Raw genomic sequence first — 25,218 nt, forward strand, 5'->3', positions numbered from 1 at the left:
TGAGTTCATTCACTTATTGTTATACATTATTCTATTGTATAGATTTAGGATTTTCTTTGTATATATCTATCAATTTATTTTAACCTTTCTGTGTCTTATGTAGTATATAAGTAAATATGGGAGTCTGTTTTAATAAGTGTATTCAAACTTCTCATATATAATAAGAAATATAGTATATGTTCTTATTGTTAACATCTTGTCTTTTTTCTTTTTTCTCTTTACATAACATTTTAATTAAGCTTTATGTTTTAAGTCTTATGTTTTCTATATTATATATCCTGTTTTTTTCAGATACTACTCTTAAAACTTATTATCTGTCAAATTTGAAGAGTTAATATCCATAACATTCTACCCCAGCCAGTGAACACATTGATATGATATCACTATTCCACCAATTTTTTTTTTTAATTTTATTTATTTGTTTATTTTTCCCCCAAAGCTCCAGTAGATAGTTGTATGTCATAGCTGCACATCCTCCTAGTTGCTGTATGTGGGACATGGCCTCAGCATGGCCGGAGAAGCAGTGCATTGGTGCACGCCCGGGATCCGAACCCGGGCCGCCAGCAGCGGAGCGCGTGCACTTAACCTCTAAGCCACAGGGCCGGCTCTCCACAAATTTTTATACTTGCCACCTTCCAGGTTTTGTTTAAAAATCTGAACTTTAGTTATAGTTAGTATATTATTATATGGGGTACCATAAAACTTGGAAAACAAATTTATTCAAAAACTGAAGATATTTTGTGTCTCAGCTTTGTTTCTTATATCTCCTTTTTTCCTCCTTTGTTTTGCATCGCTGTATTTTACAAATTCTTTGAGGAAGAAAAAGGACTAATTGTCAGCAAACTTATGTGTATAAGGCTGGTATCTTCTTGTTTAATATGCAATCAATTGATTAGTAATGATTTTTAGGTCCAGAAAATGTATATCACAGGACTTTGAAGTAAATGTTCGTTTGTTACAGCTTCTGCTATTGCAAATGCATAGTTTGGTACTATTCTTTTTTTCTTCTTCTTGGTTAACCTCCTTTTTGTCCTGTAAAGTTTTAGAATTTTTCTATTGTCTTTGGAACTTAGACATTTCACCAGGGTATTTCTTGGGGCAGCTTTTTAAATTGCTCTTTTAAGTACTTGGTATGCCCTTTCAATCTACAGTGCCATGCCTTCATCTCAGGAAAATGGCCTTGGCGTTAGTGGTGCTCCTGGGCCTTCTTTCTGAGTACCATTTTAGATGGTTTTTAGACCTTTTGGGCTTGTCTTCTGTGTCCCTTACTTTTCTTTCTCTGCATGTGTTTGTGTTTTGCTTTGGTTTGGTACTGCTTTCTGGGAGCTTGATATTTCTTTCTCCATTCCTTTGCAGTTTAAATGCTGAGGTGTTTTATAATGGTTTTGTTTTTACATTTAGTGTTTGTAAGTGGGTATGATTTCCTTTTACCTTTGAGGATATTCGTTTTCTTATGTTTCTGTTATTAGCTCTTTCCTCATGGATTAGTTCTGTTGGTATTTATCACACCTTCTTCATGGTACTGGTTCTCCTTGTGATTGTGCATATTTTTCATTAAAGGTTAATATTAAACAATATTGGTAGTTGGAGTGTATTTCCTAACCCAGGAGAGAACCTCTATTTTTCTGGCTTTGGTAGCAAATTTAGTTATAGGCATCCTTGTAATTGTGAGCAAGAAGTGACCACCTGGAACTTGAACAATTTTTTTTTTTTTTTTATGGAAGTGTGTAGATTATCTGGACTGACCTTCCACATGGTTTTCATAGATTAACAGGGACACTGTCTTCCTTCTTCTGGCCCTTAACACCCATCGGGAGTGGCTGTTTTTGGGGGCAGACGTGAATTAGTCCAGTGAAGTGGACAGTGGAAGATAATGAAGGATAAAGGAAGAAAGTGCAACTGTTTTAGAGATTTTTAATTTAGCCATTTGCTTTTTTAATAACCATCACATCTTTTTCTCAGAACCCTCACTGTGTCTTCTCTTACTCAGAGGTTCTGCTAGGAAAGCTCACTGTTTTTGAGGTGTTCTTTGACTCATGGTGCTGGGATTTCCTTTGTTCTGTTTTTAGTCTCCCACAAACCCCCACTTGTGAAAAAAAACTTCCAGAAAAATTTCTGATGCTCTGTGGGTTTATTTCTATTTCACTTGGATTAGAGGAGGAAAAGGAAAGGGCATGAGGGCGCTTAGCTACTTTTTCGTTTTTTGTTTTATTTTTGCTGGGTTTAGTGAACACTTGTAATTTTCAACAGGAATTTGATAAAGAATCTAATTATGAACCTTAGCTCTTCCATTCTCAGTTTATTGGTTTGTATGCTGAATTTTATGGGCATCTTAAAGCTGAATTATTTTCCATAGGTGTTGAGAAACAAAAAGTATAGTACTTGGCACAGAGCAGTACCAGCAATAACTGGGAAATATTCGTAACCATATTCTTTTTTTTTTGGTGAGGAATATTCGCCCTGACCTAACATCTGTGCCGGTCTTTCTCTATTTTGTATGTGGGATGCCTCCACAGTATGGCTGATGAGTGGAGTTGGTCCGCGCCTGGAATCCGAACCCGTGAACCCGGGCTGCCAAAGCGGAGCACACGGAACTTTAACCACTCAGCTACAGGGCCAGCCCCCATAACCATATTCTTAATGTGCTTTTATATGGTATAAGCTATGATGTGGTGTGTTGTTATATGTCATGTATGGGAATGAAAGTCTTAATATTTTTTTGTTGATGCTTATTACTATTTTTGAAAACTATGCCAGCAGTTGAAAGGTCCTAATATGATAATATGTAACTATTCTTTCCTAGAATTTGTTGTTCTTGGATAGGATCATTCATATTATTACTGTAATGGTTGATTGCATCGACTTCTCACCATATAATAATAAATATCAGCCAAAAGTTAAATGTAAGTATTTTCTTTACTTTTGTTTACCCAATATTTCATAAACATGGGAAATGTTGTCTGGGCAAATCCTAATAGCTTTTCCCACCTCATTTTATGTACCTTTGATGTTGTATAACCATGTCAGTTACTATACTGGGAGCTCACATGCTCTTTCTCTTTCTCTCACACACACTACCCAGGAAATATCTTTACTCCTTTTTATAATGCAGAAAGATAAATACTATCGTATTTAGAGATTGCCTAAATAATAATAATACAAGTGATTTTACTTACTCCATCTGGTCCAAGGAACTATCTGGACAAGAAACTTTGACATGTATTAAAGTGTTTTTATTTGGTAGCCTGATTTAAAATAATCATTGAGTTGACATTAAATTGAATAGGAAATCATAGCAGCAGTTAATTGATTATGGTTTTACTGGAAATTTAAAATAATTCTCAAAATTTTCACTCAGTTTTTACCATTTTAGTTAAAATTGGACAATTAAAATAGTAATAAGCTGATTTTTAAAACTACATGACTTGGTTAATTGTAAATTATATTCTAATAGGTGTTTTAACCTACTAATTCTTTGAAATTAAATGTTTCGACCAGTGATTATATGTACATATTATATAGGAAATAACCTTCTGGTGATGAAAAATGTTGATGTTTAAAGATATTACTTCTCTAAAGATTAGGAACATACTCAATTTCCCTTTAATAAGATCTATCATGGATGAATTAGTGTAAAGATTTCTAGAACATAGAATATTTTTAGAATTTTTATTTTTTATTTTTTAGTGTTTCAGTTTTTACTAAATAGTAATAAAGAGAAACATGTTAAGTGTCTATGGTGTATTACAGGTCAGAGCGTCCCAGCCTCAATGCCACAGAAGTAGGTTGTAGATGTGCTTGAATTTTTTATCTTGGCCCCCTATCTTGGGCTGAGCAGGCCTACCCAGTGTGTCAGAAAAATAAAATTATCTCTAAATACCATAACTATAAAAAGATTGTATAACAAATGATATTAGAAATTATTTTGTAAGCCACTTTGTGGCTCTGAAAAGTTCGATAAGGCCAAGATGATGAACCCTGTGTTGACATAATTGTACCTATTTTGTTACTTCTGAAGAATTAGAATTAACCGAATATCCAGTCCATCCTTGATCTGTAAACCCACAATTACAAACGTCCTTTGTCTTTTCACTCTTTGTCTTGTAAGAGGTGTTCTTGCTGTTAAATTTTATGGATAACTGGGAAAGATTTCTAAAATCTGCCAGCAAAAGTTGAGGAGGAGAGGAAACAAAAATAGAAATAGTTAAAAAGAAATAGTTATTATTTGTGGGTATGCATCAGAATCACTTTGGGGTTTTTTTTTGCTGACTTTTATTGTAATAATTACAGTTTTCAAGAACATTGCAAGAGTTATATACAGACACTTCATATCTTTTACTCAGATTCCTCAGTTAACAGTTGATTGCATTTGTCTTATCATTTTCACGCCCCCTCATTTATACATTTTATTTATTTATTTTTCCTGAACCATTCAAAGTATGTTATAGACAAGTCTTCAACCTGGAATAGTTCCTGAGTCTTGTCATTCATGACTTTCAAAAGTGAAGAGCAGAGGGAGTTACTTTTTGAGTGTCACTCAGTCTCGGTTTGTCAGTATTTCCTGAAGGTTAGAGTCAGGTTTCATTCGTTTCTTTACAAGGATACTGCATAAATAATGCTATGTTTTTTTCCGTGCATTATATCAGGAGGCATACAATGTCAGTTTGTTCCATTACTGGTGATGTTAACATTTACTATTTGGTTAAGATGGTATCCGCCAGATTTTCCACTGTAAATTAGTAAATACTTAAAATTAATAAATTAATGTTTTGTGGCGGATACTTTGAGACCATGTAAATATCCTGTTCCTCAGCAAGCTTTCACCCATGAGTTTATCATCCATTGATGCTTCTTGCCTAAAAGATTATGATTCCTAAAGTGACAGTTCATACTGTTTCATTTGATTACATTAGATTAGTTTGTATCAGAATGTCTATCTCTTTTGTCTTGAATTACATCAACTCTAAAAGCTGTCCCTGCTTTGTTTCATTATATTCCCACAATAAGTCGTTTTGCAGTTATTTATTGAGCACTGCTAGGCACCAGTCACTTCTAGGTACAAGTGACATCCTAATGTAAGGTGTAGCTTCCTTTGTCCCCTGTTTATTCTATTCTATTCTATTTATTTTATTTTATTTATTTTATGTTATGTATCTATATATAAGATCATTAGGAGGTTTTTTTTGCAGAGAAAGATTCGCCCTGAGCTAACATCTGTTGCCAATCTTCCTCTTATTTTTTTTTTCCCCAAAGCCCCTGTGCATGGTTGTATATCATAGTTGTAAGTCATTCTAGTTCTTCTCTGTGAGCCGCTGCCACAGCATGGCAGCTGACAGGCAGATGGTGTGGTTCCGCGACAGACATGAACCTGGGCCACTGAAGCAGTGAGCACCAAACTTGAGCCGCTGGGCCATCAGGGCTGGCTCTGTTTATTTTTATCAACAGATCTCTATTATTCAATGGTTTATAATTCATTACTGGTAGTATTTAATGCTCCTGTTGGCTCCTTTGACCTTTTCATATGTTTCCATTATTCTTTGATAACTTTGGCATAAGAGATTCAGGCTCATCCTATACTTTTTCTGCCCCAGCCTAGCACCATAACTCCAAGAAACATGATTCCTTTTAACTGAGAATGGCATTTACAAACCAAGATCTGTTTATTGCTGCTAAGGTGTCACTACTTCTGGATCCTCCAGACAGGTGGAAAATAGATGTTTATGAACTCTACAGTTATTATCTGTTTGTCTAGATATACTTTAAGTTACCACCTAGTGTCACATGGTTTGTTCTAGTCTTACCTCTTCCTCTATTTACCCATCTTCTCTAATAGTGAGAAACCTTATTCTCATTACCCTCAATATATTTACTGTTGGATCAGTCTCTTGTATGTAACCAGTCTCCTGACTCGTGGGCTATCTTTTCAGCCTTAGCATACTGGCTAAGAATTGCTGGGTGGCCTTTCCAGTTTATATTCATGGCTGAGAAACTGATTCTGGGGAGGAAGGTTGACTTCCTTTTAGAAGGCAACACGTGTTTTTCATTTCACCACATGATATTTTTAATTAAGAAGCATTGAATTAGTTTTCTCTTAAATCTGAGATCTCTTACCTTAAAAGAATAGATTCTTTGAGGGAAAGGTAATTTTGGAATGGCTATGCTTTTCGTGACAAGACAGATATGGCTTTATCCTTGTAGGAGGTATCTGGAGAGAGAATATGGGATTTGGGTCTCTGACTTGTTCAGTGTTTATTTCTGGGTTCAGTGTACTATAGAAGAGCTAGGAAGCAATAGGTTCTTTTTTTTTTTTTTTTTTTAAGTTTCAGGTGTACATCATTGTACTTGTATTTCTGCATAGATTACATCATGTTCACCACCAAAATACTAATTACAACCCATCACCACACACATGTACCGAATTATCCCTTTCACCCTCCTCTCTCCCCCCTTCCCCTCTGGTAACCACCAATCCAATCTCTGTCCCTATGTGTTTGTTTATTGTTGTTATTATCTCCTACTTAATGAAGGAAATCATACGGTATTTGACCTTCTCCCTCTGACTTATTTCACTTTGCATTATACCCTCAATGTCCATCCATGTTGTCACAAATGGCTGGATTTCATCGTTTCTTATGGCTGAGTATTTTCTAATTTCTAAAGGAAATTTTGTTTCTTATTTTAAAAACTGACTTTTAAAATTTTATTTTGGAACCTATTCTGTTTTAATGTTGTAGTGCTATTTATCAATTAATGGTATATCATTTTAAGATTTGTAGGTATCACTCTAGAGAAACACATTTGTTGTGTCATTTAAATGTGAGATATAAATTGTAAAGATAAATAGTGACACTTCCAATTTTAAGTTTTAACAAATTCAATTTTATCTTAGCACCGCAGAGACCTTCAGATTGGTCCAAAAAGAAGAAGGACCCCCTAGGGAAATTGGCTTCTTTATTTAAACTTATTGTCAGAGTGATCTGTTCTTTCCATGCTCTGACCCTGAAGGAAGTACATTCCGATACTCTTGTCGCTATCGGCAACTCAATCACCAGCATTCTTTCCAATGTACTTGGACGTATTTCTTTGCCTTCTATGATCCGAAAAATATTTGCAACTTTAACAAGACCTCTGGCATTATTTTATGAAAACTCAAAGTAAGTATTTTGGGCTTAATAGCTTTGAATTAAACGTATGTAATTTAGATCTAGGTAGCAAGCTTGTTGTTTTCCTTTCAGCTTTGTTGTAGATGGCAATCTTAACAATTTAGTGGAGAAGGTAATATATTAAACTATACTTTTGTTAAAAAGGTAGTTCAGATGGTACATAAATATAAGGTAGAAATTGGAAGTTCTTTTATTTTGCGTGCTAGCCCAACCTCCTTTTCAATTTAGTGCTTATCTTTTCAAATTAGTTAATACAAATAAGCATACTTGTTAAATGTATATGATGTGTGTATGAAAGCACACTTGATATGCTAATTTGCCGTTAAGTATATGGTACATACTAAATATATTGTGTGCATCTTGCACCATACATCTAAGAATTTCGTTCTGTTTAATGTCTGCATAGGGTTCTGTGAAACTTTTTACCCAATTTCCTGTTGGTGGGCATATATGTTTTTCTAGCCTTTTCCCTCAATAACAATATTGCAGTTGAACGTATTTGTACATAAAAAATTGTTCACGTTTGCTGCTATTTCTACAGAACAAGGTGCTGGAAGTGAAATTGTTAGTTCAAAGGGTGTGCACGTTTAAATTTCTGATACCCTCCAAAAGTTTGTGTTAATTTACATTACCCTTTACATTTGAATCGAAGCAACCAGTGCCTTAAAAAACAGCTGAAAAATCCAAAATAACATCCTTTTAAAAAGCATTTTGAAAGGATTCATCAGTGTTCTTTATAACAAGCGTGTGTGTCAGTCATAATTCAGTCTGTCTTTTATAAATTAAATTTGCAGAGAAAGTTTTAGGAACAGATTTTATCAAGTACAAAAAGGAACCCTAAATCCATAAATTTTTTGCAAATATTTTTTAGTCCTTAAACTTCATCTAAATAAAATAATTCATGTTTTTTAAAAAAAAGGTCCAGAAACAGGTAACTAGTATTACTACTTTGAGTGCTATTCCACATGTTTTCCTGTGATTCATTTTTTAAAGATAGACTTATTTTACGTTTAATGTTTGGCAGTTTGACATTTTTTTGTTAAGTCTTGGGGCACCTCTTTATATCACTACATGTTTTATTTTTATGGCTGCGTTATATTTTTAGGTTTAACTCTGTAAAATATAAATTTCTTTATGTGTTTTTCTTCCCAGGCTTGCTGAAGTTCCTCAAGTGTATAGTTGTTTGAACAACAAGGTAAAAATAGATAATAGTCCATAAAACATATTTTCATGCTGAAAAAATATTAAGGTTTAAGTAATTGTCTTAAGTACAATTCTGTTGATTTTTAAATGGGTTATTATTATACTTCAGTTTTAATGGACATTTAATAACATGACATGGACACAATCAAAAGGTAGTTCTTTAAAGAAGGATTTAAAATTATTGCTTTAATTTGTATAACTCATCAATTCCTATCTCATTTCTTTATATTTGAGGGTGATGGGTTCTAATATCTTATAGATAAAACTTGTATAGGCAACTATTAATCTCTATTATAGCTGATGTGAAAATAATTTTTTCAGTTAATGGAAAATAAGTTTGAAATCAAGCTATAATACCAATAACCAAAGTAAATTCACCTGATAATTAGTTAGCTTATAAAGAAGGATATATATTTAAGATTGATGGAAGCTTTTTAAAAACCCTTTCAATTTTAAAAACTGAAATAGTAACATGTTCTGTGAGCTAATTTAGTATGCTTTGTGCTTTTATTTTTTTCGGTTTTAAAAGTAACATTTCAAAATGTTACCCTAATAAACTTTTCTTTTTTCCCAGTTAGAAAAGCTACTAGGAGAAATTATTGCTTGTCTACACTTCAGCTACACTGGAACTTATGACAGTGAACTTCTTGAACAGATCTCCCCATTATTATGCATAGTATTTTTGCACAAGAATAAACAGATTCGAAAACAGAGTGCTCAGTTCTGGAATGCCACATTTGCTCAAGTGACGATGTTGATTTATCCTGAAGAGTTAAAGTATGCTAACAACAAAACTCTTTTGTACAATTATTCTATTGTGATCATGTAAATTGGTATTTTGGTTTTAACGTAAACTTTTCTTATGTGGAATCATTGCAGAGGATTCCTTAGTTGAAATATTATTATTTGAAGTACATAGTAATTATTAAACATTATTTAACCCTTTGCTTTGGTCCTTAGAGTAGCCTTGCTTTTAGGAACATAAAAAACAATTCAAAATTTTCCTCAATAAAGAGATGCAAAGGGGAAGAAATTGATGGTTATTAAATCTAGGTGATGTGTACATGGCTACTTAATGTAATAGTCTACTTTTGCTTGAAATTTTCCATGATAAAAATTTGAAATATTTGAAAAGCTTTTAAAGAAAATCAGAAACTCAGAAGAGTTTAATGAAAAATTCAAATATTGTCTGTCTTGTGTGTTTTTGTGTATTTAGAGTAAGAAGCAGTCTTTAAGTTGGATATATTTTGCCACTTTAAAGTTATAATTAAAATGTTCTTGTTAACATATCATCAGTATGCACTGGTACTACTTGACTCAAGGTATACATGTTTATGTACTTTTTTAAAGACCAGTACTAAGACAAGCCAAGCAAAAATTTCTGCTTCTGTTGCCTGGTCTGGAAAATGTTGAAATCATGGAGGAATCCAGTGGACCATATTCAGAGGAAGTAAGTTTGATTTTTTTTACTTTTGAATGTTTGAGTAGTTTGAGTTTTAAAAAGGACTTAGAATGTTTTGTTGAAGTGATAAACAAGTAAAACCTGAACAGAAGGGCTCCATAACATAGGATTTTTCTATATAGTCAGTTGTGTGGCCTGAGATACTTTTATGAAGTAAGGGCAGTAAATTTCACAATGAATTCTCATGTAAATAATCTCTGATTCTTATTCATTAATGATCTTTTTTGGACTACAGCACCTCATGTGTATTGTTTTGCAAAGGTTGTAATTATTAAAATATATGATTAAATGTTGCTTTAGGTAAAGCAGAAATAATAGTTACTAGTCTATGTCTAGGCAAAAGCTACCCTTTGTTATTTCTTTCCATCAAATCGCGCCTTCCTTCTGTCAGAAAAACACATCTTTGCTATCACATCACCCTTTTGGACCAAGGTTACTTTGGCTAATAATACTTGCTTACTGTCTGAAGATCAAGGAGTAAAGGCATGGGTACTATATACCCATGAGGTGGAACATCCTTAGACAACTTTTTTCTATTCAACACAAATGAAGGCTAGCTGTTTTTTGTTTAGAATCTGTAAGAGAAAAAAAGTGTTACAGCTAGCTAAGTGTACCCTATTTAGTTTTGGTTTTGGGCTAAAATGAAAATTCTTATCAAATAATTATCTAGATTTGTTGAGACTTGTTCAGTGTAATTTGGCCTGAAGAAGCTGTATTATCTGTTGGGAGGGACATGGTAGTTAATATTTTCTACCATACATGCTTCAGTGTTTAATGTTTAAAGTTTTTATGGCTTTGATTTTTCTTTTAGAAATATTTCCAGTAATAGGAGGAGTATTTGAGTCATTTTTGTATTTTTTATGTGGTATATCTTATTTTCAGAATTCATAAAATTAAATGGTACAAAACAGCTATTGTGTAAGTTGGAGACACCAGCCCTATTGTTGTTACTGAATTAGACAATAGCTTTCTTTTCTTTGACATAATTTGAGTAGGTTTGAATAATCGAAAGAAATTTGAAATGACTATTCATTACACTGGAATTTTCAAAACATGAAAAGGAGAAATAAAATAGAACAGTTGCACTTTATGGAATTGCTTTATTTTTAATAAAACAGACAGAAAATTCACACTTGAGTATGAAGATAAGTGGCATGGAAAGAAAATCAAGTGGAAAAAGAGATTCTTTTTTGGCGCAAACCAAGGATACAAAAGGAAATGTGAAACCACCAGCCAAAGTAGGTTTTTCCAAAGTTTATGTAATAGAACTTTTAAAATGAATATGGTAGCTTGAAAACATGCAACTTCTAATTGGAAGAAAAGGCTGTTAAAGACTAAATAAAAGATGGGGTTGCCGGAGAATAATAGAGTTTTGTCTGGAAAGACTGTTAGAATGGTGTGGAAATCTAGACGCTTTGGGAGATGTTTTCTTCTGAGTAAAGTTAAATCTGCATAATACTTTGCATCCATTAAGTATATTTACTTCAGGCAGCAACCCCCTTGAGATGGAATGAAGCTAGGTATGAATAACTATAACATAGGTGGCATAAGAGGAGAATATTTTAGAACTTCTGTTACTGAATAGAAAGAGAATCCCTAGGTAAAACATCTATTTTAATCTCAAATCTAAAATGCAATACCTTGCTAGTTGTCACTTAAAATAGATCTCTCTTCAGTGACCTCCAATAAGGAAGGGGGTATTCTAGAATTTTGAGACCATGGCCTTGGCGAAATTAAAGAAAAATGTTATTTTTAAAGAATAACTCCAACACAGGCTTGTAGCAACTGTAAAGTAGAATGAAAACAATAATCACACTGAGAATTTGTAAAAACAACATTAAGGTACCAATGTTATTGTTATATAGGACATATTATTTTGCCATCTTTTCCTTAACTTGACTAGTTCATGCTTCAGCTTGGGAGCTGCAGACTTACTCTCCTCTGGCCAAACCACTTGATTTCTGTGTTGGTCTGAAAAACATATTTGCCCATGTTTTGTTGGTAAGCACACACTTGCCTACTTTTTAAAGAGATGGTACAATTTTTATTTTCTGAGTATTTATTAGAGGCAGAATGAAAGTGAGGGACATTGTACTAATTGTTATTAACCAGAAATATTGTATGATTTTGTACTTTAAAATCCCTAGTCATTAATTGAAAAACTTGATCAGACTTCTAGAAGACAGATTTATTGATATATTGGAAAATAACTTGGAAACTCAAATGTACATTTACCTTTTTTTCCGATTTGCAGTTCAAACTAGAATCATCTCCAAAAACGAAGAGTGAAATGCCTTTGGAAGAAGAAAAGTCTACTGACTTTGTGTTTATACCTCCAGAAGGAAAAGAAGCAAAGGAAAGAATACTGACTGAACATCAGAAAGAAGTGCTCAAAACAAAGAGGTTTGTAGTCTCTTTATCTTGAATTGGGTATTCTGTTATTCATAATTAGATTTCATGCAGCAAACTATAACTTTGTGTTTAGAACTGACACTGTATACTATACTATGTTTTAATGCCAAAAAGATTTTCCATACATGACTATATTTCATAGTATATAAGGCTACCTAGTAATGTAACAAATGTTTCTAAACTGAATTACTTTATTCAGGTAGTATGGGAGGGAGAGGTAGAGAAGATGGTTTCATGAAAAATCTGGAAAATAAGCATCTAAGCCTTGATTTTATATTGTTATTAAAAGATAACTAGATGTAGAATTGTAAGTTTAATTTCTAATTTTAGGAATACATGAAGTTTTATATAAAAGTTACTTATATAAAGTCTTTTTCAGGTGTGATATACCTGCCATGTATAATAATCTGGATGTTTCACAAGATGCTTTATATTCTCAGTATAGTCAGGAAGCATCTATGTAAGTATGGAAGCCATTGGAGTAACTGGTTTTCTAATTTTTACTTAAAAACAGTATTCTAATTTATACACTCATTTATTTCAGGGAAATTCCTACTTTAACCGAAAAATCAAAGGAAGATTCCAAGATGATATGTAAGGTATATTTGGTGTTTCATATTTTAGGGTTTTTAGAATCACCATTCCATTATGGAGTCTCTTATATTAATTTTAAGATATATTACATAATCTCTTAACTCTCACTAGCAGGCTTTAGGACAGTTGTAGGCATTGTGTGTGTGTATGTGTCAGTGTGTGTGTGTGTGTGTGTGTTTAAAATAAGTGTATTTGGCTGTATTGAATATTTACAATTAGACAGCCAAATTAATGGGCATCTGCCACCACCTTTGGAATATTTGAAAAATACTGAAAACCAGTGATTGCTTTTTGAATTACTAAAATTTCACACTAGAATTTCCCAGAAAGTCAGACTTGTTTGCTGGTTAATCTATATAAATATGTACATTTCTGTGCAGGAGGAACAAATGGAGAGTGACATTGTCATTCCTCAAGATGTCACGGAAAACTGTGGTATGGATGAACATCTTGAAAAAGCTTCCCTTTCAAATGAGTGTGGTTCCATTGAGAAAACCAGTCCAGAAATACTGAGCAGTAATAATGATGCCAGAAAAAAAGCTTTAATTTCATCAAAGGAAACATCAACTGAATGTGCATCTAGTGCAGAAGACACTTTTGGTGTCAGCAGTAGCTCAGTTTCTAATGCCACCATTTCTGGAACTCGCCTTCAGCCTACAAGTCGAAGGCAAACCTTTATTACTTTGGAGAAGTTTGATGGTTCAGAAGATAGACCTTTTAGTCCATCCCACTTGAATAATATGTCATCAACTGTTACAGTGAAAAATAACCAGGAAGGCATGACTAAAACAGACATTCCACCAATAGCAAAGAAAAGAGAAGTGACTCTTTCAAAATCTGATTCTGAAAAAGTAGTACATGGAATTAAGAGATCAAGCCGAAGGTCGAGTAGAGCTGAACAAACAGGGAATAAAAGATCTAAGGCCTTAATGAGAACTGATCAGGAAAAAAATACTCAGGAATTTATTGATGGCATGGTAGCCTTAGAAAATAACCCAACGGGTTTACTTAATCAAACAGAATGTGTGTTAGATAATCAAGTTCATCTCTCTGAATCGACAGTGGAGTATGAGGATACAATGCTTAAACCAACAATGGAAAATGCTGTATTATTAGAAAACAATACTATAGAAGAGAAAACCTTAGGAATTAATTTGGAATCCAAGGAAAATACACCCCCAGCTGCAATACCAGCAGATCAAATGGTAAATGAGGATAGTCATGTTCAGATGACTCCAAATCAGAAAACTCTCAGACGCTCTTTAAGGCGACGTTCAGAAACAGCAGAGCCTACCAGTGAGAGCCAAGATAAAGAAAATAATAATCAAAAAAAGGAAAGACGTAAGGAAGAAGAAAAGACTCTTCAGAAGAGTCCATCGCATGTAAAAGATGATGTGTTACCTAAGCAAAAACTGATTTCCGAACAAACCATACAGGAAAATTTAGTTGAGAAAGGAAATAATTTACATGAGAAGACTTTTGGGGAAACCAGCACTAATGCTGAAATTGACGAAAATAGAAGAAACCCAGACCGTGAGAATACTAAATCTGAGGGAGAGGGTGCCCAGGATGTTGCAGATAAGTCCTCTGAGAAACCAATAAGGGGACGAACGCGGTATCAAACAAGAAGAGCATCCCAGGGTTTACTTTCCAGCATTGAAAACTCAGAATCCGATAGTTCTGAAGCAAAAGAAGAAGGTTCTAGAAAGAAGAGATCTGGGAAATGGAAAAGTAAAAGCTGTGACAGTGTTGACATTGAAGATCAAGAAGAGAAAATGGTAAAACAGGAATGTATAAAAGTTGAAAAGCAGACAGATGATTATAAAGCAAGTTCTGAAGTAGACATAGATATAAAATCTCAAGTTTGTGAGGAAAAAGATGAAAGTAATACTGTACCTCTTCAAGATTCTACAATATCTTCAGATTTATTGCAAGTTTCTGATGATGTATCAGATACTTATGAGGGAAGGATTATAGCCAACAAATGTGCAGAGTATTCCATTTCAGATCTTCCTGTATCAGAATCAAATCTAAGGACTAGAAATGCCAATAAGAGATTACATAAGCGAGATTCTATAGAAAATAATAGTGTGGGAGAATCCTCAAAAATAATGACATCAGACATTATTTTGCTTTCTGAAAAACCTCTCCAAACACTTGAATGCCAACACAAGAGAAGTAGGAGAGTGAGGAGATCTAAAGGTTGTGATTGCTGTGGAGAAAAATCACAGCCTCAGGAAAAGTCATTCATTGGGTTAAAGAATACAGAAAATTATGATGTAAAGGTCAGTGAAACAAAAAAGACAGATGTGCAAACACTTGTAACTGTATCAGAAACTTCTAAAGCTAATTTGTACTCTGAGGTAGTACTTTTAGATGAGCATCGTAGTCTGAATTTTCATTTGGGTCTTAAGGAGGAGAATGATGCTACTAATGATTCATTAATTGTATCTGAAACTGAGTTGAAAGAAAATAGTATTCAAGACTTGCTTCCTTCTAAAATAGTAACTTTTAAAGACATTTGTGGTATAGATTCTGAGGAAGCAATGTCTCCTGAAAGCCAAGAGCCATCCAATAAAAAATGTAAAACTGTTGGCCCATGTTTAAGTGATTCCAAAGATATTTCGCTGGAATGTTCTACTTTGGAGACGAAAGAAGTACCAGAGGCCGTCCTGAAAAAGTATCTAAGTATAGAGAACAACGTTAATGTTGAGGCAGATGCTTGTAAAGTAAAAGCAGAATTCAATCCAGAAGGAGTAGAAGGTATGGAATTGGATGCAGACACTGATAAATCTGAAGCTGGCTTCTCTGAACAAAGGAGTGCCAAAACTGATGTTTCTGAGGAAGAGGTAACAGAGGAAAACTGTGAAAGAAGTGATGAATCTGAAGCAGATGCAGCTGAAAAATTGAATGCTCAAAAATCAGCAACTGAGGAGTTGAATTTAGATATTGGTTATTCTGATAATAACACAACTGTAAAAGTGAGTGCTCAGATAGAGATGTCTGAACAAATAGCAGTTGGGGAACTAAGTGGAGGAAGTGATGAATCCAATCTAGCCTCATCTGAAGAAAGGAATGTTGAAATGGAAAATTGTGAAGAGACAGTGATTGGTGAGGTGAATGCTGAAGCTGACCATGTGAATGAAACAGAGGATGGGGATTTGACTACCAAAGCCTCTCAGCCTGTAGAATCTGAAACAAAGAGATTGAATGTAGAAATCGACAGCTTTGTTCCCGACACACTTGAGGTGAGCACTGAACAAGGAAAGGTTGACTGTAATAAAACTGAAACAAATGCCAAACTTAATAAATCTGAAGAAACAAAATTAGGTGACAATCAAATGGTAGTGAGAAATGAGGAAATTTTACAGGAAGTTCGTACTTCAGAGAAAGTGGAGGAAACATCACAGTCTCTGACATCTGAAAGGACTGTCTCTGAATTGATAACAAAAGACGATAATACATCTCCTCAAAAATTAAGGGACCTTGATCCTTTACTTGTGTCAGCAAATGGCAGTCCTAGTGGCATGCAGACACGCTGTGTCTGGTCTCCTTTGGCTTCTCCATCCACCAGCATTTTAAAGAGAGGACTAAAAAGACCCCTAGAAGATGAGATCTCTTCACCTGTTCACAAGGTAGGGGAATTGAGGCTGAATATTAATGAGTCCATATTTAATTGGAATATTTTGGCCCATATAGTGACACCTGGTGAATGACAGAATATTAGACTTTGTTTGACCACTCATTTTGAGTATTTACCATGGCAGCTAGGGACAAGGGCAGGTAGAAGGAATGGTGTTGAGAAAAGGAGACTGAAACCCTTGAGGTATTCCTTTATCTCAGGACACTGAAAGATCTTTATACAACCATTGAACATTGTTCACCTTTTGCAAAACTGATGAGAATCTTTCATGATTTTTTTCTGCTCCTTATACCATAATATATGAGTAAACAGATTTAGAAACTGATAAAGCAGCTTTAGTTAGCACTTACTGTGTACTAGGGCATTATGCTGTTTTACATTTAAGTGTTTATATAAAATCTTATTTCCAGACTGTCTAATTAAAAAGTTAAAAAAAAAAGCTTACTTGAGCTGTGCCTTCATCAATTTTTGGATGTGATTTCATTTATAATTATTTTGTTTATATCCCTGTGTTCACTAAACTGTAATTCCTTTAGTTTGTAAACATGAATTATCTATGTATCTGCTTTAGCTCCTGGCCCTGTAACTTGCACAGTTTGTTGAATGAATAAATTTAAAAAAGGAAGAGTCACATGTGCTTACCTAGCTCAGCTTGTCCTCTACTTAGCAAAGTAGATGTTCTGAAAAAGTTTGACATGGGCATTCCTTAATTGAATTTTGAAATTGAACCTACTATTTACTGTTGAATACGTGTTAATACATCGTGAGCTACTTAATGACGTTTCGGTAAACAACGGACGGCATATACAACTGTGGTCCCATGAGATTAGTACGATATAGGCTATGTGTGTAGTAGGCTATACCATCTAGATTTGTGTAAGTACACTCTATGACGTTCTCACAATGACAAAATCACCTAACAACACAGTTCTTAGAACATATCCCCGTCATAGAGCAAGACATGACTGTATGCAAATATGTATATATACATATAATGAAACTGACGCTTAATTTTGCCTTTAGCAAGTACATTGTGCAGACTTCCCCAAGATATACGAAAAAGTCTTATACTGAGAATTCAGAGATTAGTCCTTGGGAAGACTTAACACCCTTATTTTTTTTGGTTTTGGTTTGCTTTGCTTTTGTTTTGAGGCTCTTTTTTTTTTTTTTTTTTGTGAGGAAGATCAGCACTGAGCTAACATCTGATGCCAATCCTCCTCTTTTTGCTGAGGAAGATTGGCCCTGAGCTAACATCCGTGCCCACCTTACTCTACTTTATGTGGGACGCCGCCACAGCATGGCTCTATAAGCAGTGCGTCGGTGCGCGCCCGGGATCCAAACCAGCGAACCCTGGGCCACCACAGCGGAGTGCGCGCATTTAACTGCTTGTGCCACTGGGCTGGCCCTGTGTTTGTTTTTTTGTTTTTTAAAGTACTTAAGTTTAATTAAATAGGCCTTAGAAGTCCTTGAAAAGTTTATGAAGATAAATGCGTTCTGATTGATGTGTGCTTTAGATTGTTAATACAAGTTACCTAGTCAGGTTTTGTTTGATAGTAGCTCATATTTAATTTTTGTTTAGTCAACAGTGTAACATACTATAGTTTTCTATGGCAGATAGGTATAGAATCTGCCCACTCTTGAGAATCAAGTCCAGGAGAGTATATACATATTTAGTGGTATAAGTGCTCTGTTGTGTATTTATATCAAATAGCTGAATGAGAGAACATATTGTGAGAGTTTAGAAGAGGCCAAAATGACTTCAAGCTGGGACTAAGAAAGACAAAATATTGCCACCGAATTGCTGAGACTCTGGTACCCTCAAAGAGTTTAGAACAGAGATTAATAAGATATGCCAAAGGCCAGTTAGTACTATTTCTACCTCTACCTTGTTCTTTAGTCTGGAGTAAGCCCATAAGGTTAGTAGAATTTGATTATACAATTCTAACTGCTATGTGCAATTTCATTAAGTTTCTGCTACTGTTCCTCTTTCATCCTCTTTTTTGCTATATTATGCAAAGACAGCTTAGAACATAGATAATTGGAATGACCTGTGATACTGAGTAATGTCTGTGAAAGCAGTCACTAGAAAGAACTACAACTATGTGCAGTTGGCTTCTAGTGAAATAAATTAAGCTTCTAAACCCACATTTTATTTTTGGGCAACCTTATAATGAGAATTTATGATTTTATTTTTAAAAACGTTTATTTTGTTGAATGAAAACATGACTTGTGTTTTCAGGTTCGCCGTGTCTCCTTTGCAGATCCAATATACCAAGCAGGATTAGCAGATGACATTGATAGACGATGCTCTGTTAGGTCCCATTCTTCAAATACTTGTCTCATAGTAAAAAATGGTAAAACTTCACCTACTGCACAGTCTAAGGTAAGCTGTAGGTTTTACAGTAAATGTATGTGTATGCAGACACAGAATTGCATGGCGTAATTTGTCTTAAAATTAACTATTTAAGAAACAAATCTTTGGTTTGGATATATTGTTCTTGTGTCTGCTACTTGGTAAGCAGACATGAAGAGAACAGGTAGTAAGAGGCAATAATGATCCAGCAAGTAATTGATTCGGTAGTAATTTATTGCATTTTACATTTTCTGAACATCTTAAGAAATTACTGCCATCTAACTTATGAAAATACAATTGTAAAATTATAGTTGTCTAGGGTTCTGAGTTTTTTTTTCTCTCCTTTCTTCTGTCTAGCATAATACCACTTCAACCAAAGGATTTCTGTCCCCAGGATCACGTAGCCCTAAATATAAGAGCTCAAAGAAGTGTTTAGTAAGAAGTGCTTTAGTTTTTATGCAGCTTTATATTTTCATGTTCAATCCGGTGACTTCTGTTTAATGGCTTTTGAAATTTATTCTAAGATTGCAGAAATGGCTAAAGAATCCATGCCATGCCCAACAGAAAGTGTTTACCCAGCTTTGGTGAACTGTGTGGCGCCAGTTGACATCATTCTACCCCAGATTACATCAAACATGTGGTAAGTGGTTAGGCTTCTGGCTTATGCTTAAAGATGTCACTTGTTTAAGAGGAATATTTAAATGATCAAGGTTCTCATATTTAGAAGTGATTTACATGTACTTTCACATGCATTTTATTTTAGAAATAAATAAAAATTCAACTGAGAAGATGGGACAGTTAGGGCAATAAGAGAAGCATTTATCATAATATAGTAATGGCTAAGATAATTGTATGCTTAATATTTGCCAGATGCTGTGCTGAACTCTGCATATATTATCTTATTTAATCCTAGTGTAAGCCCTATAAGGACTATGATTATTATTTCCACTTTATAAGATGAAATTTACAAAGGTTAATCTACCTGAATCACACAGCTAAGAAGTCATAACGTAAGTGAAGCATGAGGCACACATTAGGCTTAGTCTAGTTCCAGTGCTATTGCTTAAGCCAGGCATACACATCAGATTGAAATTTGGTTTCAAGTTAAACGTATAGGTGCCTGTCCTCAGAGTGGGTTAGGTGGGCCTATGTAAATTCAGTTATGACTGAGCTTAAATCAGGAAATTCAACTGGATGGGCCCTCACAAATAGAATAAATGTAAAACTAATGACTGTTTCCCTTTTCTCTCATCGTTGGTTCAGGGCAAGAGGACTGGGACAACTTATTAGAGCCAAGAATATAAAAACAATTGGTGATTTGAGTACTCTTACAGCATCTGAAATAAAAACTCTTCCTATCCGTTCTCCAAAAGTGTCCAATGTAAGAAAGGCTCTCAGAGTATATCATGAGCAACAGGTAAAAACTTAGATGTTAGTTATAAATCGTATATTAACTAAATGATTATACAGTTAACAATATAATTACAGAAGTTTGAATTTAATCTATTCTTACTTAAAAGCCCAGTTTATGGTGCCTTTTCTTCCATTCCCCTCCAGTCGAGTGACTTACAAGATCACGTTATAATTCCACAGAGAAGTTTGCTCATTTATTTTCTACTGTTTTTGTGTAATACACCTCTTTATTTGAATTCTGTTCTCTGTCCCCCTTCTCTTCTCTTATTTCTACCAAATTGATTGGTTCCATAGTTGCTATTCCTAAAACCTAGATGTTCAAATCTAAACATTTACAAAAATCGTGCAGATTTGTAGTTGACATTATTTTGATTTTGATATCCAACACAATTGTGACTAATTTTTTTTACTTGTTCTCCCTATCATCTTTTTGCACATAAACATTTTGGATCATGGACATTTTTCAAGATTCTGATGAAAGCCAAGATTATTCCCCCGTATAAAAATATATTTGGAAAATTTTATATATCACTTCAGAAGGATTCACAGGCTCTCCTAAAACCCAGAGACCCTTTATGTATCCATTGAGATTATGCAAATTTGTGAATAGATGAAAAATAGGGTATGTTAAGGACGAAAACCAATGTTCTATGTTAGAATTCCTGAGACTGGAGTTTGCTAACTACTGAAGACTTCTGCTGTATTCCTGAAAGTCCTTGGTTTAGTATTAATTTATTTGTGATCTTTAAAAACATTTGTTAACCAGTTAAAAAACTGTATTAATAATTTTCAGTCTCATATATCAAGAGTAGTTTCTGAAGTATTTTCAGTGGTCCATGGGTCCTGGGAATTGTCTCTGAAAATTACATTTATGTTTTTAAACTACTTTATTGAGATACCACCACATACCATAAAATTCACCCACCCAAAGCACACAATTAAGTGGTTTTTAGTATATTCACAAAGTTACACAACCATCACCACAATCTAATTTTAGAACATTTTTCATCACCCCAGGAAAAAACTGTACCCATTAGCAATCACTCCTCATTTTCACCCCCTGGGCAACTACTAATCTTGTTCTCTATAGATTAGCATTTTATGGACATTTCATGAAAGTAGAGTCATATAACCTGTGGTCTTTCATGACTGGCTTCTTAGCATAATATTTTCAAGATTTACACGTATCAGTACTTTATTCCTTTTTATGACTAAATAATACCCCATTGTGTGAACATACAGCATTCAGGTTATCTGTTTGTCAGGTGGTGAACATTTGGGTTGTTTCCACCTTTTGCTATTATGTACATTCATATACAAGCTTTTGTGTGGGTGGGCATACGCTTTTATTTCTCTTGGGTATATACGTAGGAGTCGAATTGCTGGGTCATGTGGTAACTGTAACCTTCTGAAATTAGTATTTTCTCAGTAATCAGTAAGCCTTGGGAACACCTATCAAAATTGTGTTCTTTTAAAAAGAAGTCCATATATTATTTAAGCTTGGAAATCTGCCTTAGGTTTTCTTTTCCCATCTTCCTGAACTTGGGAAGTATAATGTAATTTTCTTGGCTCCCATGGCTATATTTCTTGAGAAGTCTGTTACGAAATAATATAAATTCCTAACAATCTCTTTGAGAAAACACTTTACAATGCTGTTTTTTGTGTTGTTAGTAGAACGTAGTTTCTTAGCAATATTAGCTAAGATACTAATCATGTGATGGGCTGTAGAATGTATTGTATCAGATTCTTTTCCAGCATTAGTACTGTTAGTCCTGTTAAAAGTAACTTGCGGGGGCCGGCCCCGTGGCTTAGCAGTTAATCGCGCACATTCCGCTACTGGCGGCCCGGGTTCAGATCCCGGGCACACACTGACACACCGCTTGTCTGGCCATGCTGAGGCGGCATCCCACGTACAGCAACTAGAAGAATGTGCAACTATGACATACAACTATCTACTGGGACTTTGGGGAGAAAAAGGGAAAAAAAAATGAGGATTGGCAATAGATGTTAGCTTAGGGCCAATCTTCCTCAGCCCAAAAAAAAAAAAAAAGAGAATTGGCATGGATCTTAGCTCAGGGCTGATCTTCCTCAAAAAAAAAAAAAAGAATTTTTAACAAGTAACTTGCGGGGCCAGCCCGGTGGTGTAGCGGTTAAGTGCATGCTCCACTTCGGTGGCCCAGGGTTTGCAGGTTTGGATCCCAGGCGCAGATTGACGCACCGCTTGTCAAGCCATGCTGTGGCGGCGTCCCATATAAAGTAGAGGAAGATGGGCAAGGATGTTAGCCCAGGGCCAATCTTCCTCAGCAAAAAAAGGAGGATTGGCATCAGATGTTAGCTCAGGGCTAATCTTCCCCCCTCCCAAAAAAAAAAGTAACTTTCAATTTGTTGGTTTTGTTTTGTTTTTGCTGGCCTGAATGTATAAAAAGGTGAAGTCTCGTGGACTAGAAGAGATTCCAGTTTTTGATATTTCTGAAAAAACAATAAATGGAATAGAAAATAAATCGCTCTCTTCTGATGAAGAAAGACTGGCCTCAGGTATATTTTAGCAAAATGGGATGATCTTATTTACAAAATAAGCTGACTTTCTTGAAGAAATATTTTGTTGTTATGCTCTTACAGATCTTTCTCGACTTAACGATCGGGTTATGTCCTGATAAACCCATCGTAAGTTGAAAATATCATAACTCGAAAAAGCATTTAATACACCTACCCTAGCGAACATCATAGCTTAGCTTCGTCTTCTTTGAAACGTGCTCAGAATACTTGCATTAGCCTACAGTTGAGCAAAATCATCTAACACAATGCCTATTTTATAATAAAGGGTTGAATATCTCATGTAACTTATTGAATACTATACTGGAAGTGAAAAACAGAATGGTTGTATGGGTACAGAATGGTTGTAGTTGTATCTTTGGCTTACTGCCGCTGCCCAGCATCACAAGAGAGTATCTTACCACATATTGCTTGCCCAGGGAAAAGAATAAAATTCAAAGTATAGTTTCTACTGAATGCGTATCATTTTTGCACCATCATAAAGTCAGAAAATCATAAGTTGAACCATCGTAAGTTGGGGACCGTCTGTGGTTTTAATTTGACCATGCCCTGTGAATTCAACAAGTATTTTTTTCATGCTGATCGCAAAGTGTATAAAAAATAACTGATTTGACTTAAGTATGTCTAGTTGCTTTTCCTTAGTTGTCAACTTCTACTCCGTCAAGGTCTCAAATAAGGATATAAACTAAACATTGTGTTCCAGTTATGCTGTTAATAAAAATGAAGTAGTCGGGCAATCTCTTTAATGGCACGATATAAGCTATGGTAGATTTTTCTGTCACCATGTTCTCTTGAGTGGGAGGACCTCAGCCTGTCCTCTTAACTTGAAACCTAGGCACTTAAACTTTTTATTAACTTAAAAGGAGATATATATACAAGTTAAGTCTTAATCTGGAATAGATTTAATTCTGCTTTTTTCTCTTTTAGATTTAATTGATCCTGTTGCTTTAGAAACTCCGTTATCTAGAAATCTTATGGCACAGATTAGTGCACTTGCTCTTCAACTGAATTCGGAAGATCTCCATAATTATTCAGGAAGCCAGCTATTTGAAATGCATGAGAAACTTGGTAGTATGGCAAACTCTATTATAAAAAATCTGCAGTCACGTTGGAGGTCGCCAGCCCATGAAAATTCTGTTTAGTATTTTAAGAGGAAATTGAAGTGTTTTTAACATCACTGGATTTGTTGATTCATAAAATAAGTCCTGAAATATAGCACAATTTCAGACTGAATGTTTGCAAAGTTGATAACATTTCAGATCCTAAAGGACAGTGATTTAATATGTAAGTTCAATTTTGTAAGTTTATTATGTAAGATCAGTTTTTCCATGTAATGTATTTTCTTGGCTGCTATGCATATTTTTTCCAAAAATTTAAATATCTTACTGAAACGTGAAAGCAGAAAATAGAATCAGAAGCATACTTTTTATTTTACACTTAGACTCATGCATATTCTGACAAAACATTTTAAGTAAATAAAATTGAAAATTTTTATTTGAATTTTTTGCTGAATTGGTAAAGGTGTTTATACTTGATTTTTTTTTTTTTTAATCTATTTTTGTTTTGCCTGAGGTTTAAGAAACTTGTTCTTGGTAAAAACACCTCAAATGAGACACAAAAGAATTGAAACGTTTTTCACAGATGTCAGCTTTGTTTGGACAACTTTCAAGAAAAATACCAAAAGTTTCAACTTTTGAGGTTAAAATATTAAAGCAGAATTTACTAAGATTCCATTCATTTATTTGCGTTAGCAAATATTTGTGCAGCAGCATTTGCCTGTGAAAATTAACTCGTATGAGACATGGAGTATTCATTTTAAAATGCACGACTATTTGTACATTATGTATAGGTTACCCTGTTTTTAATTTAATTTAATTTCAGCCTTCGTTAATTGCATGAACTTTTCTGCAGCTTCTTGTGAATACCTTTTTTGTTTATAGAAGCATATTTTGTATATATTAAGTACTGAATATCAGTATGGACAATAGAAGTGCTTTGTGGGCTTGCTGCAGATGTTTGTAGGATTCTGTATCTACAAATAAAACAATGAATAGTTTTGTACCTAGTTGATAGTCTTAGTTAAAACATAAGTTTATTTTCTAAAGTAACCAGAATGAGTAAAGTTATAGAAATAAGAAAGTGTTACAACTTTGCTGTTCATACCCATGCTTATTTTTTCCTTTTGAATTGGAAGAGGGTATCAGCCACTAGAAAGTGAGCCTCGTACATTTCTTTTTAATGGGGAGTTAGTTTGAGTATTTTAATTACCACTTGGACCATAAGAAATCTAGAGTTTATCTGTTCTTTTCACCTACACCTAAAGCAAACTTGGAAGAAATTTGAAACTGTTCTTTTGAAATATGTATGTTTTTCCTAGTTTTAAAAAATAGGGTGTATATAATTAAAATACTTGTAAATTTTA

General features: G+C 34.3%; 1 protein-coding gene across 7 annotated transcripts in view; it reads left to right on the forward strand.

Annotated features, from left to right (window-relative positions):
* Positions 1-25,218, forward strand: part of RIF1 (replication timing regulatory factor 1) — a 55,848-nt gene extending 30,630 nt beyond the window's left edge. For 5 of the 7 annotated variants that reach the window (XM_087435190.1, XM_087435189.1, XM_087435193.1 and 2 more), the window contains 16 exons: positions 2,804-2,903; positions 6,890-7,154; positions 8,316-8,358; positions 8,941-9,143; positions 9,717-9,816; positions 10,947-11,066; positions 12,083-12,231; positions 12,620-12,700; positions 12,785-12,839; positions 13,215-16,469; positions 18,717-18,860; positions 19,188-19,265; positions 19,355-19,470; positions 20,094-20,247; positions 22,670-22,778; positions 23,724-25,218. In XM_087435190.1, the coding sequence (XP_087291316.1) occupies positions 2,804-2,903; positions 6,890-7,154; positions 8,316-8,358; positions 8,941-9,143; positions 9,717-9,816; positions 10,947-11,066; positions 12,083-12,231; positions 12,620-12,700; positions 12,785-12,839; positions 13,215-16,469; positions 18,717-18,860; positions 19,188-19,265; positions 19,355-19,470; positions 20,094-20,247; positions 22,670-22,778; positions 23,724-23,938 (5,187 nt within the window). In that variant the 3' untranslated portion in view covers positions 23,939-25,218. The remainder of the gene's footprint in view (positions 1-2,803; positions 2,904-6,889; positions 7,155-8,315; positions 8,359-8,940; positions 9,144-9,716; positions 9,817-10,946; positions 11,067-12,082; positions 12,232-12,619; positions 12,701-12,784; positions 12,840-13,214; positions 16,470-18,716; positions 18,861-19,187; positions 19,266-19,354; positions 19,471-20,093; positions 20,248-22,669; positions 22,779-23,723) is intronic. The other 2 variants (XM_087435195.1, XM_087435192.1) reach the window with 2 other exon arrangements.

The sequence above is a fragment of the Ceratotherium simum genome, chromosome 9 (assembly GCF_057802395.1).
Source record: "Ceratotherium simum simum isolate JZ-2026a chromosome 9, ASM5780239v1, whole genome shotgun sequence".
In the NCBI taxonomy this organism is placed as follows: Eukaryota; Metazoa; Chordata; class Mammalia; order Perissodactyla; family Rhinocerotidae; genus Ceratotherium; species Ceratotherium simum.